The sequence below is a fragment of the Giraffa tippelskirchi genome, chromosome 1 (assembly GCF_054371585.1).
Source record: "Giraffa tippelskirchi isolate mGirTip1 chromosome 1, T2T-mGirTip1v1.2.pri, whole genome shotgun sequence".
Taxonomy (NCBI): Eukaryota; Metazoa; Chordata; class Mammalia; order Artiodactyla; family Giraffidae; genus Giraffa; species Giraffa tippelskirchi.
The window spans coordinates 215,318,337-215,337,116 of record NC_137275.1 but is presented as its reverse complement, the minus strand read 5'-3'; the positions used below and the strand labels follow the sequence as shown (position 1 = coordinate 215,337,116).

Genomic DNA, 18,780 nt, shown 5'->3' with positions numbered 1-18,780 from the left:
ACCCATCCAAGCTGAAATCACTCTTTCCCAGTAAACGTAGTTTCTCTCCTTTAATTACATCAGTGCTGTGATGATTCTCTTAGCCATGTGGGCATACAATTATAAGTTGCCTCCAGCTTTCTCTTCCTGATTGCTTCAATGTCAGTTCCATAAAACCCCCTACCACTGCTTCCATGGGCCCTGGAATTATTCCCATTGGCACCTTCTAGTTCTGGCTCTTTTAACCTCTCTTCACGTCTTTCTCACCAGCTGCTCTTCTTCAGTACTGTCTACACTGCCACAGAGTTTCCTGATTTTTCAAACGCATATCTTACCAGGTTACACCTTAAAATCCTTGGGCTGTTATTTTCCAGTCATTACATGTGCTTGTGCATTTCATGCACTTCTGTATGTCCTGGCCTGTCTTTGTTTTAAGAGCATACAGTTTCCTCTGCTTAGAATGCTTCCCCATCAAAAAAGAAAGGAAGAAGGAAAGAAAAAAAATAGCAGGAGACGACAGCCAAAAAAATGACTTTGGAAAAGCCTCACAAAGAGCTTAGACGTCAACTCTGTTGTTTCTGACGTGAACCCCTTGCCCTAGGCACGGGGCACTCTTTCTTGTCCTCATAACACTAAGCACCCATCTGTAGTGCCACTTGGTGATTTTATTGTGGTGTTGACATGTCCCTCTCTCCTACTAGATTGGGAGTTCTTGAAGTCAGGAGCTGTTTGCTCTGGCTCAGGTTCCTGGTGCCCACATGGTGCCCACATTGTGATTTGCTTCCAGCCTGCTCATTTTTTAGGTTGTCCTGCTGCCAGAGATATTTTTCTAAAATACTGCTTCCATCGTGCTTCTTCCATAATCTACACCATGAGCGTGGCGTGTGGGGCTCCCCATCGTCTGTCCCTCCCTCAGCCACAAGAGAGTTGACGCTGTTGACTTTCTCTCCTCTCCCATTTGTTCTCCTCCAACTCTTCTGATTTGGTGGTTTTATTTTCTGGACCTTCCACTACCTCTGTAATGCGTGTGCTCAGTTGTGTATGACTCTTTGTGACCCCGTGGACCATAGCCCGCCAGGCTCTTCAGTCTGTGGAATTTCACAGGCAAGAATACTGGAGCGGGTTGCCATTTCCTCTCCAGGTAATCTTCCCGGCCCAGGGATCAAACCCACACCTCTTGTGTCTCCTGCATTGGCAGGCGTGTTCTTTACCAGCTGAGCCACCAGGGAAGCTACCATGGAACGTCTGTCGCATCACTTCTTACTTCTCTGCAATGTCTTTGTCGCCTGATAACACCCGGTGCTGCTGCATATGTCGTGGTGGTATTTTCTCAGCCTGCTCCAGTCGGCAGACACTCAGTCTTACACCTCCTGTTCCTCTGTCTGGTGTTTGGGATGGTAGTCTGTACAATATTAGCTGTTCAGTAATTGATTGGTCTACTTCCTCTGTACTGCCAGTCTTGCAGTAACTTAGAAAAAAATGAAAATCTCCTTTTGTAGTTGTTAAATCAGGAGGCAGCCAGAATTGGCAGGTGATGATGGCTTTGGTAATTGATCTTCGAAGTTCAAATTTAACTTAAGCACACCATGTACCCAAGCCAGTGGTCCCTCACATTTTTCTTCCCAGTGAGAATTTGCATTGTTTATATACAAATATTAAAGTGGTTCTTCAACAAGTTTTAAAAAAATTAGATGAATTTAGGAATGAAATGAATATGATATAATATAGTAATGTGAAATAGTTTACTGTGCTGTTAGGCTCCTAGTGTTTAATTTTTACTATAATGAATATTTTAATATCAAGTCTGGGAATTTGTCAGCTTAGAATTTTAGATTTCAGATGGACTTGAATCATTATTTATATCAAAATTCTCATTTTGTAGATGAGAAATGTTTAGTTGGCTTAAATGTTTAACCAGTTTAATTGGTTCAAAATGAATTTACCAGAAATCTTATTTTTAATCTATAGAAGCTAAAAATGAAATAGGATGATAAATAAATAAGTATCTGTGAAGCTGTATGCTTTGAACATATAGTGGAAAAAGCTGGTCCTTATTATGATTTTTCTTCTTTGGGTCCTTTTGAATTTTTTCATTTTGGGGGCATTATATTCTTGGGTGGTAAGTGGTTTGGAGGTTTCAGTGGGTTTTCTGATGGAGAGATACAAGAAGTTTAAGTAGAATTGAACAGAAATGGGAATGAATATAAAATTATTTTCTGCTTTGGGTATAAAACAATAGCTTTTTTTTTTTTTTTTAACTTCCATTGCCGTCACCAAAATCTAGTGGGTTCATAGTGACTTTTGAAACAATAATTTATGGATTGAGAGTGAACAGAATGCTTATATTCATTATTGGTAACTGTCACAGTTCATTTGTAGTCAAATTGAGCAGATATACTCTAATAGTTAATTTGCTGAGGATGTAGATACCTTTTAAAGATACCTATCTTTAAAATTCTCCTTTATGATGAAACTTTAATTTCAATTGTTTATTCTTCAACAAAAATTCTGTGGGAGGAAAGTATGTAATTGAATGTATTACATATGCATGTGTTTGTATGTGTTTTTATAGAGGGGTTAAATTCCCATTTCCTTTCCAGATATGTGTTAAATGAATCCCAGAGTCGCCAAAATTCATCTTCAGCACAGGGTTCTTCTTCAAATAGTGGGGGAGGTTCTGGAATACCACAGCCTCCCCCAGGAATGAGCTTTTATGCAGCTAAACGAGTTATTGGAGATAACCCATGGACACCTGAACAGTTGGAACAGGTATCACACACTGTGTGTTCATATGGAGCTTAACCCTGCACACTTGCCCCTGTGAAGTCAGTCCATGGAAGCATGTGTCAGAGAATTCCAATTATTCAGGCTGTCGAATGAAATACATTTGAGAGGAGCGATTGATGTAATGTGCTCACAACATCATGTCATTTATTGGTTAAAGCCCCTGGGAGAGGGAGGAGTGGGAAAAACTCTTCAGTTTTTCAAATGCTGCTTCCATATTTCACGTGTAAAATACAGCCCACTTACAGATCGAATGTCTTTAACTTCTTTCATTTTAGTTTTTAATTATAGGTTTAATGTTTAGCTGCTTTGGTGCAGTTAAAATACAATTTATCTTATGTTAGTCAGCTTTTTAGGGCTGTACGTTTTGTGTAAAGTGAGGAACAAGTGACCATGTGGGGGAAAAAGCATGACGCCCTTTTATATTTCTTCCTGGGAATTGAAAAATTGGCATTAAGAATTTTATTCTGGATTTAAACAGGACACAGATGTTCTCTGAGCAGCTTTTAAAAAAGACTGGTGCTCTACAGAGAAGGTGCCTCACTGTGTCTGTGTCATCAGGCACCTCAGGGAAGAACAGATGAGATCAGTATGTAATTATTTTGGAATTCAAGCAACATGGGTTAGTCTTCCAATCCTTCCTTTATCTCTCCATGGCAGTCTAAATGATTTGGTCCTTTTCTTTCTGGCAATGTAAGTGATCACTGATCAAAACAGTGTTCCCAGGAAAGGGAAGATTTCAAGTGGGCATTCTTGCCGCTCACAAATTTATAGAATGACTTGTTCAGCAAGGATTCTATGTGATTAGATTAAATCTTCATGTTTTATAGATCTTTTTTCTTCTTAAACTGTGATGTAAGAAAGAAAGAAAGGTAAATACTAGCAGAAGTACTCTTTTGCGTGTGATCTGTGTGACAGGCACTATACTGAGCACTTGGAATACATTATCTCATTTAATCCTCACAGCAGAACTGACAAGGCATAGAAACGATTGGTTCCATTTTGTAAAAAGAACTAGTTTGGAGAGTCACCACAGCCTCACTCCTAGAGGCTTTGCATCTAGGTCTCTCTGAGCGCTAAAGCTCTCAGTGCTGGAGAATCACTGTTAACATTAAATGGTAATCTTACATTGGTCATTATTTGCTAATTCCTAAGGGCTTCTGTATGCCTTTTATCAATTTCATGGTCGAGCCTTGAAGAGTTTGGTTTCAAGGATGAAAGCTGTTTTCCTCTAATTTTTAAATATCCCTTTTGTTTTTTACATTTTTCCTTTCAGATAAAACAGCTTTTTTTTTTTTTTTCAAATGATAGTGATAGTGTAAATATTCAAATAATACAGAACATTATAACAAGAAATTAAAAATTACTCGGAATCCCACCACCCTAGTTTGTCATTCACCTTTCACCTACCTGTATACTTGTGTGTGTACACAAAGGCAGTTTTACACATTACATTTTTATATATTTAATACACTATTTGAATTTCATTTTTTAAACAATATGTCAGGTTTTAAAATAATATCTTTTTAAATGTCTGTATTAAATAATGCTTAAATCACAAAATATGTTTTAAACTAGCCTCCTATTCCTAGACATGAGTCTTGTTCTCAGTTTCCTTTGAACCCTTTTTCTGTAAATCTTTATGTAGTGACTCTCATAGCTGCAGTAAATGCTTGCATCTTCTCTGTTGTAGCTCTTGTTGCAAGTCAGTTGTACTGAACACAGAGGGAAGGCAGGCATTTTTATGGTCCGTTTGTCTGCTTTTTAAAATTGCATCCTTTGTCATTTAGTATTAATAATTGTAAACTTTATCGGTCCTATTTCATATACATGAAAACTATTATGTAACTGGTTTTAAAGGTAAAATTTCATTTTTCAGGTATATTTATCCTAAATGCAGTTATTTGTAGTAAAATTCATAGCTTCTTCATGTTGCATGAAGTTCTTAGCAGAATCTGAGAATCTCTTCTTCAGTCTGTGTTTCATTTTAACCAGTTAGATTGAATACTGTTTGATTAGAATTTTACTTACATTTAAAATTCTTGCATATGTTTGAAATCATGTTGTTTTTAGTATGTAAGAATATAGAGGGCAGAGTTAGTATGTTAGCAGTAGAATAGAACTCCATGGACTGTGAGTTTTATTTCTTTTTGAACTGTCACAAGAATCCATGGAGTACTTCACTCCTGATGTACCACACTGTACCTAGAGGCTCCAGATTTGGACTTCAGTTCAAGGCTTCACCATTCTAGAGAGGCTTTTCACCCAAATAGGAGAGCTTTGTATCATAGTGGCCTTGGAGTCTGAGAGACTTGGGTTTGGATTGTGCCTTCATCATTTATTAAATGTCTTAATCTCTTCAACCTTGCCTCAGTTTTCTTATCAGAAAAATGGGTATAATGATACTCATTTCATAGATTGTGAGGGTTAAATGAAATCACAAACATAGATGGTTTAGTATGGTCCCTGGCACACTGTAAGGCTAAATAGGAGTGGCTACTGTTCTATTAATCTTTGGTTTATGACCATAGTAGTATGTTAAACAGATATTTCAGGTTGGTGGTCGTTGTTTCTCTGATTGGTATTTTTCCTTCCCTTCATTTATCTACAGTGCAAATTGGGTATAGTGAAATTCATAGAAGCTGAGCAGGTGCCTGAGCTTGAAGCTGTTCTCCACCTGGTGATTGCTTCTAGTGACACACGCCACAGTGTAGCCACCGCAGCAGACCTAGAGTTGAAAAGCAAGCAAAGGTAAGCTCCTTCCCCCTTTAAACTTTAAAAATTGAAAAGATGCTAGATTTCTAAAAGCTTGCTCAGCGCATATTCTTTTCAGCTTTTGCGTAATGAGGCATTCAGTTTATGAGATTGTGAAATATACCTAATTTGTATGAAAGATAGTTTGCTGAGGAGCAGAATTCTATATAAGGCAAAGAGGAAAAGCTGTTTGGAGAAGCAGTTTAAAATTGGAATGGATAAGGCTAATTACCATCAGAACTGATACCTTTGTTTAGGTAAATGAACTTAAAGAACTAATGTTAAGAAAAATGTCAAAACCCAAAAGTTACTCATTTTTGATTCTTCCTCTAAAATTCTTTGAGATGGCTTTTGATAAAGGATATGTAGGTATTATGGTTAATATGAAAATCAGGTCCTGTGAAAAGAGATACTGAATAGGTCTTAATATACTCAGGAGAAAATACGTATAATAAATAGACTTATGGAAAAAATTGTATGTAAGAAATCAAATCATGCACAATAAAACAATAGTATGCCAACCACTAAATAAAATTGTGTAACAGTTGATTTACTCCGTGTGAGTTTCTGTTGGAACTGCTATGCTTACACCCTGTCGATTGACACTGTAAATTGAAATAATTTTTGGAAAGCAGTTTGTAGTAGGTAATGAATCATAAAAATATTTACAGTCTTTTTTATCTTAATCTTCTGGGACTTTATACTAAGAGAATCATTCAAAAGAAGAGAAATATTATATTTAGAAAAATGTTACAGATCCATTAATTGTATTATTTTCTATAATTGTTAAAAAGAAACAAAATCAGATTTCTACAGTGGGTAGATGGTGAAATTAAGTATGTGACCTATATAGAGTATTATATCTATATAGGTGGTATTATCTTCCCAAATAATTATAAAAATAATACAGCAACATGTAAATTACCCCAACATAATGGCAAATGAATAACACGTAATACAAAATGATATATGTACTGATTTTTAATAAATGACATGTGCAAAGACTGGAAAATACATGAAAAATTGAAGATACTTTGTTTAAAAAAATCAGATTATGGAATACTTCATTTTTGAATTTATTTTAATGCTTAATGTAATAAAAAGACCATGGAATGTGGGTAAGATGATAAAACTTTATAAAGGTATAGATCATAGTTTTCCCTCTCCAAAGAAATGTAAGTAGGTGTCACAGGATAATGAAATTAACTTTATTGTGTCTTAGTTTGCTTGTTAAAATATAAGTGAGCTGTGTCTGTGTGGTGGTGGTTGGGAATGCATGTCTGTCAGGGAATTAATTCTGGTCCTGCCTCTTGCTGATTGTCTTAATTTGGAAGACTCACTTAACCTCACTAGGCCTTGGACTCTGTAAAATGAGAAATTTGGACCAGATTGTACTTAACATTCCCCACCAAGTCTAAAATTCTTTCATGCTGCTATGACTGTGTCTTCCTGGTATCTCCTTCAAGAAATTTATTTGGTTTTGAAGTGTCAAAAAACCTTTTTTAAAAATTTTATTCAATTATAGTTGATTTACAGTGTTGTGTTAATTTCTGCTGTACAGCAAAGTGATTCAATCATATATGTATTTTATAGTCTTTATAAAAATATAAAATATATATTTTATATATACATACACTTTTCTATATTCTTTTCCATTATGGTTGACCACAGGATATTTAAGATAGTTCATTGTACCATACAGTAGGACCTTGTTATTTATCCTTTCTATATGCAATAGTTTTATGTATTTGTATTTTAAAATTTTAAGTATAGTTGATTATAGCGTTGTGTTTATTTTCTGCTGTACAGCTGCGTGACTCAGTTATACATATATTCTTTGTCATATTCCTTACCATTATGGTTTTTCATAGGATATTGAACATAATTCCCCATGCTATACAGTAGGACCTTGTTGTTTATCCGTCCTGTGTATAATAGTTTGCATCTGCTTATCCCAAACTCCCAGTTCTTCCTCCCTCCTCCCTCTTGGCAACTGCAAGTCTGTTCTCTGTGACTGTTTCATAGATAAGTTCATTTGTGTCATATTTTAGATTCCACATACAAGTGGTATATCATGTGGTATTTGTCTTTCTCTTTCTTTCTTATTTCACGTAGTATGATAATCTCTCTAGGTCCATCAATGTTGCTCAAATGGCATTATTTCATTCTTTTTCGTGGCTGAGTAATATTCCATTGTATATAATGTTGCTCAAATGGCATTATTTCATTCTTTTTCGTGGCTGAGTAATATTCCATTGTATATATGTACCACATCTTCTTTATCCATTCATCTGTTGATGGACATTTAGATTGTTTCCGTGTCTTCATGTCTTGGCTATTATGAATAATGCTGCTGTGAACATAGGCATGCGTGTATGTTTTTGTATTATTGCTTCATCAGGATGTAATACCCAGGAGTGGGGTTGCCAGGTCCCACTGGCAATTCTTTTTTTTTTTTTTTTTTTTTGAGGACCCTCCAAACTGTTTTCCAAAAAAACTTCCTTTAAAACTTCATTGTGTTTGGACTGGCTCCATTCTTTACACCATGCAATAGATTGGATTGTTGGAGATATAAATGTGGTGCTGAAGTATTCTAATTAGTTTTGGTTCTGTTCATTAAAACAAGTGTATTTTCCAAAAAAAATAGCGTAGCATTGTTAAGAGGTAAAAAGTGAGTTGAGAACAATATGTAGATATCCCATTTCGTTAAATAGAAATCCCAAAGTATCTCTTCAAGCGATCCTTCTCTATATTGATCTGTTTCTATCTACCTGCCATACCCATCTAGCTATTTTATGTGCATAGGAAAGAAGTCTAGAAAAAGATACACCAAAGTTACTGGTTATTGAAAAGGAATGGAGAGGGTTAGGGTGCAGAGTATAAGGAATTGTATCCTCTATATTAATAATTTTTGAATTTTCATAAGCATGTAATCAGAAAACTTAAGCTAGAAAGGTGACAAGAGGAAAGGTAGAAGAAACAGTGAAGATTACCCTTATGAGTTAACCACTGGGAGATTTTTTGTTTGTTTTACTAAACTGTGTGTGTTTTGTCAAAAATCTCTAAACTTGAAGTATTTATAGAAGAAAAACAAAGATGGAACTCAAGGATTAGTTAGTAGAAATCAGCTGAGGAAAGATACAGGTAAATATAAGAAAGGTTGTAGATTTTCTTTGAGATAGTGGAATTGTGGATGTTCAAATGAGGTAGTTTGATAAGAGATGAAAGAAGAGATGGATTAGGAAAACAGTCTAGGCACCATGGTAGCTTATTTGCACAGATACAACATAGTTTGAAAGCAGAATCAAGGTCAAAAGAGAGAAGATAGTGTGGTTAAATCTTACTATTTCAAGTGAAATTACTCGGTTTATAGAATGACTGGCTGGCGGCTGCTGCAGAGGGCGGGTGTGCATCACCAGTCACATTATGTTTCTAAGTCAGGGGTCCCTGACCTCCGCACCATGGACCAGTTCAATTCAGTTCAGTTCAGTCGCTCAGTTGTGTCTGACTCGTTGCGACCCCATGAATCGCAGCACACCAGGCCTCCCTGTCCATCACCAACTCCCAGAGTTTACCAAACTCATGTCTATCAAGTTGGTGATGCCATCCAACCATCTCATCCTCTGACGTCCCCTTCTCCTCCTGCCCCCAATCCTTCCCAGCATTAGGGTCTTTTCCAATGAGTCAGCTCTTCGCATGAGATGGCCAAAGTATTGGAGTTTCAGCTTCAACATCAGTCCTTCCATTGAACACCCAGGGCTGATCTCCTTGAGGATGGACTGGTTGGATCTCCTTGCTGTCCAAGGGACTCTCAAGAGTCTTCTCCAACACCACAGTTCAAAAGCATCAATTCTTCGGCGCTCAGCTTTCTTTATAGTCCAACTCTCACATCCATACATGACCACTGGAAAAACCATAGCCTTGACTAGACGGACCTTTGTTGGCAAAGTAATGTCTCTGCTTTTAAATATGCTATCTAGGTTGGCCATAACCTTCCTTCCAAGGAGTAAGTGTCTTTTAATTTCATGGCTGCAGTCACCATCTGCAGTGATTTTGGAGCCCCCAAAAATGAAGTCTGACACTGTTTTCCACTGTTTCCCCATCTATTTCCCATGAAGTGATGGGACCAGATGCCATGATCTTGGTTTTCTGAACACTGAGCTTTAAGCCAACTTTTTCACTCTCCTCTTTCACTCTCATCAAGAGGCTATTTAGTTCTTCTTCGCTTTCTGCCATAAGGGTGGCGTCATCTGCATATCTGAGGTTATTGATATTTCTCCCGGCAATCTTGATTCCAGCTTGTGTTTCTTCCAGCCCAGCGTTTCTCATGATGTACTCTGCATATAAGTTAAATAAGCGGGGTGACAATATACAGCCTTGACATACTCCTTTTTCTATTTGGAAGCAGTCTGTTGTTCCATGTCCAGTTCTAACTGTTGCTTCCTGACCTGCATACAGGTTTCTCAAGAGACAGGTGGTCAGATGGTCTGGTGTTCCCATCTCTTTCAGAATTGTCCACAGTTTATTGTGATCCACACAGTCAAAGGCTTTGGCATAGTCAATAAAGCAGAAATAGATGTTTTTCTGAAACTCTCTTTTTTGATGATCCGGATCAGCAATGGCGTTAGATTAGAAATAAACCGCACTGTAAATGTATTGCACTTGAATCATCCCCAAATCATCCCCATCCTTCCCTCTGCCAACGCGTGGTCCGTAGAAAAACTGCCTTCCACAAAATCAGTCCCTGGTGCCCAGAAGGTTGGGCAGTAATGTTCTCAGTCACCTTATTGTGGGGCCCAGTTAGGAATAAGTCTTAACGACTAAATGACAGCAAGACTGGTCTGTAGAATTAGGTGTTAAGACTGCCAAGTGTGTGTTGGGAGATAAGAGGGGGATGCTGGAGGCACAGTGACACAGAATTTGAGAAATGCCATGGGCAGCAAGCTTCCTAGGGTTGTGGCTTTAATGGGTAAAATGGTTTTTTTGGTCACTTTCCATATCACTTTTGAATCTCCAAGTGGCTAAACAGAAGAAGCTTGCCTCAGAACCTTGCCTGAACAAGTGTAGATGGCTCTGCTCTGCTGGACCTGCTCCGCGTCGCTGACCCTGAGAGTGGAGTACAGTCCACCATTTCCCGAGTGGTACCAAATTGGGCCACTGGCTACAGTGATCTATGTTACATTGAATCATGGTGGGATGAGGGACTTTTTTTGTTTGAAAACTAACTTTGATAGAAATTAATCCCTTTCCTTCTCTTCTGCAGTGTCAATTGCCTTCTCTTCATTTGTGTATTTATAACAGTTTTCTTTAGTAATGTATTGAGGTTACTATATTTTGAAATTATTGAAGTGGGAGAGAAAAATAATAATTTTAACAAGCTTTGTTGAAACTTTCTGTAGCTTGATTGACTGGAATAATCCTGCCATCATTAATAAGATGTACAAGGTATACCTTGGAGATATACCACTGAAAACAAAAGAGGTAGGTTGTTTTGGTTTATTCTTACATTATCATAAAAGCATTTTATTGACATGGTGATGCTTGAACATTTTCTCCAGGTTATTTTGATTTAGGCTGAACATATGCTATAGGAAGTACTAGTTTTAGACCATACTAGTGCAGGTAGATTAAAATCTCCTGAAGTAGCTTAGTTTACCTGATGTAGTGTTTTCCATTCAGCTGCCTAGATTAGGCCTCAGTAAACATTTTCTGTAGATATTTTAGACTTTAATGGCTTTATAGTTCTGAGGCTGTAGCTACTCAATTCTGCCATAATGTGAAAGCAGCCACAGAACATAACTGAATGAGCTTGGGCATGTTCCAGTAAGACTTTATTGATACTGAAATTTGAATTTCTTATTATTTTTATGAAATACAGTTTTACAGACTATTGCTTTGGTGTTTAAAAAATCGTTTGAAAATCTAAACACTTCTTTTGACTCACAGACCTTACCAAGACAGATAGGAGGCTGGGTTTGGCCCACGGGCTGTAGTTTGTTGACTCCCGGTCTAGAATCTGGGACAGAAGGTGGGTTCTTCTGAATTTTCAAAGTAAGATGTTGCTGAATAACTTAAGTTCTTTTTAGTTCACTGTGTTTAGAAGTATTCCAGGTCTAAACCTAGACATACAAAATTATTTGTTTGCTTTCTAAACCATAAATAGGTGTTTTAAAAATCATATTAACTCCTGTTAGATTAAATTGAGTGTGATAGGGACTTCCCTGGCTCTCCCTGCTTCCACTGCAGGGGGCGGGGGTGTGACCCCTGATTGGTGGACTGAGATTCCTCATGCTGTGACACAGGCCTCCCCCCCCAGAAAAAAAAGTTGTGTGCAATGTAGCAGAAAGATCAATGAGTTGAGAATTCTCACCCCACCCTGATTCTCCTCCTGAATGGAGGCACATAAATATCTTGGAGAGGAGAGATCTGGCTAATTGCACAACTTTTCTGAGCATCATGTTCTTCATGTAGAAAATTAAGAGGTTGAACTAGGTCAGTGGTTCTCAGAGTGTGGTCCATGGGTCACAGAGGGTCTTTTAGAGGTTCACAAAGCCAAGACAGTTTTTGCCTTTTTTTCTTCTTTTTTTCTGTGTTGAATTTTTCACTGATGGTGCAAAAGCAGTGATGAGTGTCACTGCTGGGACCTTAGCATGAGTCAGAGCTGTGTCACTAAATAATTATTAGGAATCATTCTGTTCCTCACTGTCAGCACTGTTGGTTAAAAAGAAGAGAGGGACTAAAACTCAGCTTATGAATATCCTTGATGAAGCAGAAAAAATTAGTTTATGTTAAGAGTAGAGAGACAAACTCTGGTTATTAAGATGGGTATTTGGCATGAATTTTCTCTTTTAAAATGAAGAAAATGAGGTTTCAAGAAAAACAGTTAACATGCTCTGTTGGCAGTGGTGAAAGTTGAGCTTTTAAGCAAAAGTTAGAATTTTGGGAAATTTGTATTCATTGTGTTGAGCACGACAGCTTGTCAGTATTTACAGTTTTTTGATAAGATTGGTCATGATTTGTGTGTGTGTGAATGTTTTATAATGAAATATTTGCGTAACTCAGTGAGCCAATATTTTCCAAATGACCAATGTTGTTACAGAAGCATACAAGGGTAAGGGAGCCATTTAATATAATTTAATAGAGTGGTGGAATTTAGTATACTGTAACAGAGTATGCAGATGTTCCATTGATACATTTTCAAATCCACATGGCAACCTTTAAGAAGCTATTGTATATCAAGTTTGTGGAAGTTTGTGGGTGGTATCTATATTTAGAATATCTGTAATTAAGAATATCTGTAATTACCTGAAAAACCTAATAAAATCATCACCATTTTTCCAGTCACATAATCTGTGTGAAGCTGGTTTTATTTTTTTTAATATATTTAAACCAAAATAACATATCACAACAGATTACATGCTGAAAAAGATACAGGAATCCAGCTTTCTTCTATGAAAGTGGATAGTGAAGAGATTTACAGAAAACACAGTACCACTCTCTCAGTGCCATTTTTTGTTTTGAAAAATGTAGTTTTTAATTTTTCTTAAAAGTATGTTATTTATGAAAATATATCTTGGGTTTAATACTATTTTTAAGTGAATAAGTACTTAAAATTTTTTTAGTTTTAATTTCTAATATAGTAAATATTCATAGATATTCCAGTATAAAAGAAAGATCTTTGGAAGCTTCAGTAGTTTTTAAGAGTATAAAGGGACCTTGAAAAAAGTTTTAGAGACCATTGATTTAGATGATCTTTCATGATTTTTTTCAACTGATAATAATTTTGAAGTGCTGAATTACAATGTTTTCCACAGGGAGCGGTTCTGAAGCCGGAGCTGAAAAGGGACCCAGTCAGCACAAGGGTCAAGTTAAAGATTGTCCCCCACCTTCTTCGTTCTAGACAAGCTGCTGAAACGTTCCCAGCTAACATTCAGGTAACTGATTTTTTTCGACAGAAATACGACCTGTTTACAACTTTTATGTCTATGTAACTAGAGAAAGAACTGCATTAATGAATATTCAGGAGGTAGATTGATATGTATAACAAGATTAATGAGATTCTTTTTTCTCTCTCAAGTTTAGCTGTAGAAAATACTTAAACATTTTTATTACAGAGACTCCCCTGGTGGTCCAGTGGTTAAGACTTTGTTTTCCAGTACTGGGGATGCAGGTTCCATCCCTGGTCGGGGAGCTGAGATCCCACATGCCTTGGAGCCAAAAAACCAAAACATAAAACAGAAGCAATATTGCAACCAAATCAGTAAAGACTTTTAAAAAATGGTCCGCATAAAAAAATATTGAAATTTTTTGATTATAGTATATATACTCTCTATGGTTAGCATTCACTCTGAATGTATGGTGATAATCCCTTTCAAACTAGTGCTTTTCTGAGTGGTGTTTTTCCAAAAATGGTGGCAGCAGAACCTCGTTCACTGAAGTGGAATAATGAGTCTTCCTTGATTGGGGCCCCACACGCAGGCAGTGGCCACAGCCTCTGAGCCCTGCCGCCTCAGCGTCTTCATCTCCCAAGGGCGGATGCTGATGTTAATGGGGACTGTCACTTGCTTTGCTTCTCACAGTCGTCTTCCTTGTTGCCCCGTCTTGCCCACAGCCAGTCTGTTTTCTGTGTGGCCACCAGAGTTATTTTTGCACTTGGAAATCTTTGTACTCGGTTGGTATGGGGTATGAGCCCCCTCTGCAGAAGCCCTTGCCTTTTATCCAAGTGATGACCAGTCCAGCTCTAGAGACTATTTATTTGAGCATGGTTTTGTCATTAGTTACTTGCTTTTGATCATAAATAGGGCTTCCCTGGTGGCTCAGTGGTAGAGAACCCACCTACCAGTGTAGGAGAGGTGGGTTCAATGCCTGGGCTGGGAAGATCCCTTGGAGAAGGAAATGGCAACCCACTCCAGTGTTCTTGCCTGGGAAATGCCATGGACAGAGGAGCCTGGCAGGCTACAGTCCATGGGGTTGCAAAGAGTCAGACATGACTTAGTGACTAGAAACAACAACAAATACAACTTTTCATCTTAAATAAACCTTAGGGTTTTTTCCCTGTTTTTCTTTGAACTTTTAAAAAAAAAATCTAGAATGAGTGTAATGATAGTGTTGTAAAGACTTGAGTGGGATAGCTGCTAGAAGATTTAGAGTGTGCTGCTAGTACTCATTCAGTGAGGAAGTTCTCAGTAAATGGTGGAAAGGCAGCAGTTACTTCCCACCCGGTCTCGCATCTCAGCACCCCTTGCCCTGTACTTTACCTGCCAGCAGGGATCGTTGCTCTTAAGTGTGCTGTCTTCGTGGCTCTGTTTCATGACTCCTGGTGTACTGCTCCTCCCCCTGTAGCCTGGTAAACATCTGCTCCGGTTTCAGGATTTTCTCTAGTGTGCCCCCTCCTATCTAGAATGTTCTTACTTCCTGCCTCTCCTCCCTTTCAGTCCCAAAGTAAGAACACACTCGTCTTGCTCACTGTATGTGTATGGTGGACATTGACTTCTGTCTTCACGTCTCTCCCTCTTAATGACTTACTTAAGTGGCTGCTTCCTCTTCCTAACTTCTGTCTTCATATCTCTCCCTCTTAAGGCTTATTTGTTCTACTTCCTCCTTCTAGGTGATACAACTTTTATTCCCAGTATCTGCTCTCCAATCTTTAGTGGTAGTAGTGTTAGTCACTCAGTCGTGTCTGACTCTCTGTGACCCCATGGACTGTAGCTCACCAGGCTCCTCTGTCCATGATATTCTCCAGGCAAGAATACTGGAGTGGGTTGCCGTTTCCTTCTCCAGGGGATCTTCCTGACCCAGGGATCGAACCTGGGTCTCCTGCATTGCAAGCAGATTCTTTACCATCTGAGCTATAGGGAAGTCCTTGACTAATTTCGAATACTGTATTCTGTTTTTCTGTAAACATAAAATAATCACAGAGCTTCTTCCATTTTGCTTACTAGGCACTGTTTTCCCTGACAGTGGCTTAATAATTTTGGTTCAGAAGTGGTGGTGGTAGTAATGCTACATTATATAATAAGCAGCTAGAATTATGTGGCAGAATATTCATAGACCTCTTGTAGGTGTACACTTTGTCAGTCAGTTCAGTTCAGTAGCTCAGTCGTGTCCGACTCTTTGCGAGCCCATGGACTGCAGCACGCCAGGCTCCCTGTTCATCACCAACTCCTGGAGCTTGCTCAAACTCGAGTCAGTGATGCCATCCAACCATCTCATCCTCTGTCGCCCCATTCTCCTGCCTTCAATCTTTCCCAGCATCAGTCTCTTCAAAAGAGTCAGTTCTTCGCACCGGGTGGCCCAAGTATTGGAGTTTCAGCTTCAGCATCAGTCCTTCCAATGAATACTCAGGACTGATTTCCTTTAGGATGGACTCGTTGGATCTCTTTGCAGTCCAAGGGACTCTCAGGAGTCTTCTCCAACACCAGAGTTCAAAAGCATCAAGTCTTTGGTGCTCAGCTTTCTTTCTAGTCCAACTTTCACATCCATACATGACTACTGGAAAGACCATAGCTTTGACTAGACGGGCCTTTGTTGCAAAGTAATGTCTCTGCTTTTTAATATGCTGTCTAGGTTGGTCATAACTTTACTTCCAAGGAGCATGGCTGCAGTCACCATCTGCAGTGATTTTTGGAGACCCCAAAAATAAAATAAAGTCTCTCACTGTTTCCATTGTTTCTCCATCTATTTGCCATGAAGTGAAGGGACCGGATGCCATGATCTTAGTTTTCTGAATGTTGAGCTTTAAGCCAAATTTTTCACTCTCCTCTTTCACTTTCATTAAGAGGCTCTTTAGTTCTTCACTTTGTACTGTAAGGGTGGTGTCATCTGCATATCTGAGGTTATTGATATTTCTTCCAAAAATCTTGAACCAGCTGTGCTTCATCTAGTCCGGCATTTCGCATGATGCGCTCTGCATAGAAGGTAAATAAGCAGAGTGACAATATATAGCCTCAACGTACTCCTTTCCCGATTTGGAACCAGTCTGTTGTTCCTTGGCCAGTTCTAACTGTTGCTTCCTAATCTGCATACAGATTTCTCAAGAGGTGGGTCAGGTGGTCTGGTATTCCCATCTCTTTCAGAATTTTCCACAGTTTGTGGTGATCCACACAGTCAAAGGCTTTGGCATAGTCAATAAAGCAGAAATAGATGTTTTTCTGGAACTCTCTTGCTTTTTCGATGATCCAGCGGATGTTGGCAATTTGATCTTTGGTTCCTCTGCCTTTTCTAAATCCAGCTTGAACATCTGGAAGTTCACAGTTCATGTACTGTTGGAAGCCTGGCTTGGAGAATTTTGAGCATTACTTTGCTAGCATGTGAGATGAGTGCAGTTGTGCGGTAGTTTGAACATTGTTTGGCGTTGCCATTCTTTGGGATTGGAATGAAACCTGGCCTTTTCCAGTCCTGTGGCCACTGCTGAGTTTTCCAAATTTGCTGGCATATTGAGTGCAGCACTTTCACAGCGTCATCTTTCAGGATTTGAAATACCTCGATTGGAATTCCATCACCTCCACTAGCTTTGTTCATGGTGATGCTTCCTAAGGCCCACTTGACTTTGCATTCTAGGATGTCTGACTCTAGGTGAGTGATCTTACTATCGTGATTATATGGGTCATGATGATCTTTTTTGTATAGTTCTTCTGTGTGTTCTTGCCACATCTTCTTAATATCTTCTGCTTCTGTTAGGTCCATACCATTTCTGTCCTTTATTGTGTCCATCTTTGCATGGAATGTTCCCTTGGTGTCTCTAATTTTCTTGAAGAGGTCTCTAGTCTTTCCCATTCTATTATTTTCCTCTATTTCTTTGCGGTGATCACTGAGGAAGGCTTTCTTATCTCTCCTTGCTATTCTTTGGAACTCTGCATTCAAATGGGTATATCTTTCTTTTTCTTCTTTGCCTTTTGCGTCTTTTCTTTTCCCAGCTATTTGTAAGGCCTCCTCAGACAACCATTTAGCCTTTTTGCATTTCTTTCTTGGGGATGGTCTTGATCACTGCATCCTGCACAGTGTCACTAATCTCTGTCCATATCTATCAGATCTAATCCCTTGAATCTATTTGTTACTTCCACTGTATAATCGAAAGGAATTTGATTTAGGTCATACCTGAATGGCCTAGTGGTTTTCCCTACTTTCTTCAATTTAAGTCTGAATTTGGCTATAAGGAATTCATGATGTGAGCCACAGTCAGCTCCCAGTCTCTTTTTTGCTGACTGTGTAGAGCTTCTCCATGTTTGGCTGCAAAGAATATAATCAATCTGATTTCAGTATTGACCATCTGGTGTATCCATGTGTAGAGTCTTCTCTTGTGTTGTTGGAAGAGGGTGTTTGCTATGAGCAGTGCGTTTTCTTGGCAAAACTCTGTTAGCCTTTGACTTGCTTCGTTTTGTACTCCAAAGCCAAATTTGCCTGTGTTCAGGTATCTCTTGACTTCCTACTTTTGCATGCCAGTCCCCTATAATGAAAAGGACATCTTTTTTGGCTGTTATTTCCAGAAGGTCTGGTAGGTCTTCATAGAACCATTCAACTTCAGCTTCTTCAGCATTACTGGTTGGGGCATAGACTTGGATTACTGTGATATTGAATGGTTTGCCTTGGAAAGGAATGGAGATCATTCTGTCGTTTTTGAGATTGCACCCAAGTACTGCATCTTGGACTCTCTTGTTCACTATGATCACTACTCCATTTCTTCTAAGGGATTCTTGCCCACAGTAGTAGAAGTAAGAGTTGTCTGAGTTAAATTCACCTGTTCCAGTCCATTTTAGCTCCCTGATTCCTAAAACGTCAATGCTCACTCTTGCCATCTTCTGTTTGACCGCTTCCAATTTGCCTTGATTTATAGATCTAACATTTCAGATTCCTATGCGATATTGTTCTTTATAGCATTGAACTTTACTTCCATCACCAGTCACATCCACAACTGGGTGTTGTTTTTGCTTTGGCTCCTTCTCTTCATTCTTTCTGGAGTTATTTCGCCACTGATCTCCAGTAGCATACTGGGCACTTACCAAGCTGAGAGTTCATCTTCCAATGTCCTGTCTTTTTGCCTTTTCATACTGTTTGGGGTTCTCAAGGCAAGAATACTGAAGTGGTTTGCCATTCCCTTCTCCAGTGGACCACATTTTGTCAGAACTCGCCACCATGACCCATCTGTCTTGGGTGGCCCTACACAGAATGGCTCATAATTTCATTGAGTTAGGCAAGGCTGTGGTCCATGCGATCAGTTTGTGATCTTTTGTACTATACTTTGTTCTTCAAAATTAATGCAGTTCT

The 18,780-nt window shown here is 38.6% G+C and overlaps 1 protein-coding gene across 30 annotated transcripts in view; it reads left to right on the top strand.

Moving 5' to 3' along the window:
* The window catches only part of ECPAS (Ecm29 proteasome adaptor and scaffold), a 109,770-nt gene that overhangs the window by 39,829 nt on the left and 51,161 nt on the right, over nt 1-18,780 (top strand). For 26 of the 30 annotated variants that reach the window (XR_014078195.1, XR_014078206.1, XR_014078184.1 and 23 more), the window contains 4 exons: nt 2,580-2,748; nt 5,375-5,514; nt 10,917-10,998; nt 13,332-13,451. Coding sequence is in view for 23 of the 30 variants with exons in the window: in XM_081574410.1 (XP_081430536.1) it covers nt 2,580-2,748; nt 5,375-5,514; nt 10,917-10,998; nt 13,332-13,451 (511 nt within the window). In the remaining 7 variants the exon portion in view is untranslated. The remainder of the gene's footprint in view (nt 1-2,579; nt 2,749-5,374; nt 5,515-10,916; nt 10,999-13,331; nt 13,452-18,780) is intronic. The other 4 variants (XM_081574417.1, XM_081574418.1, XM_081574416.1 and 1 more) reach the window with 1 other exon arrangement.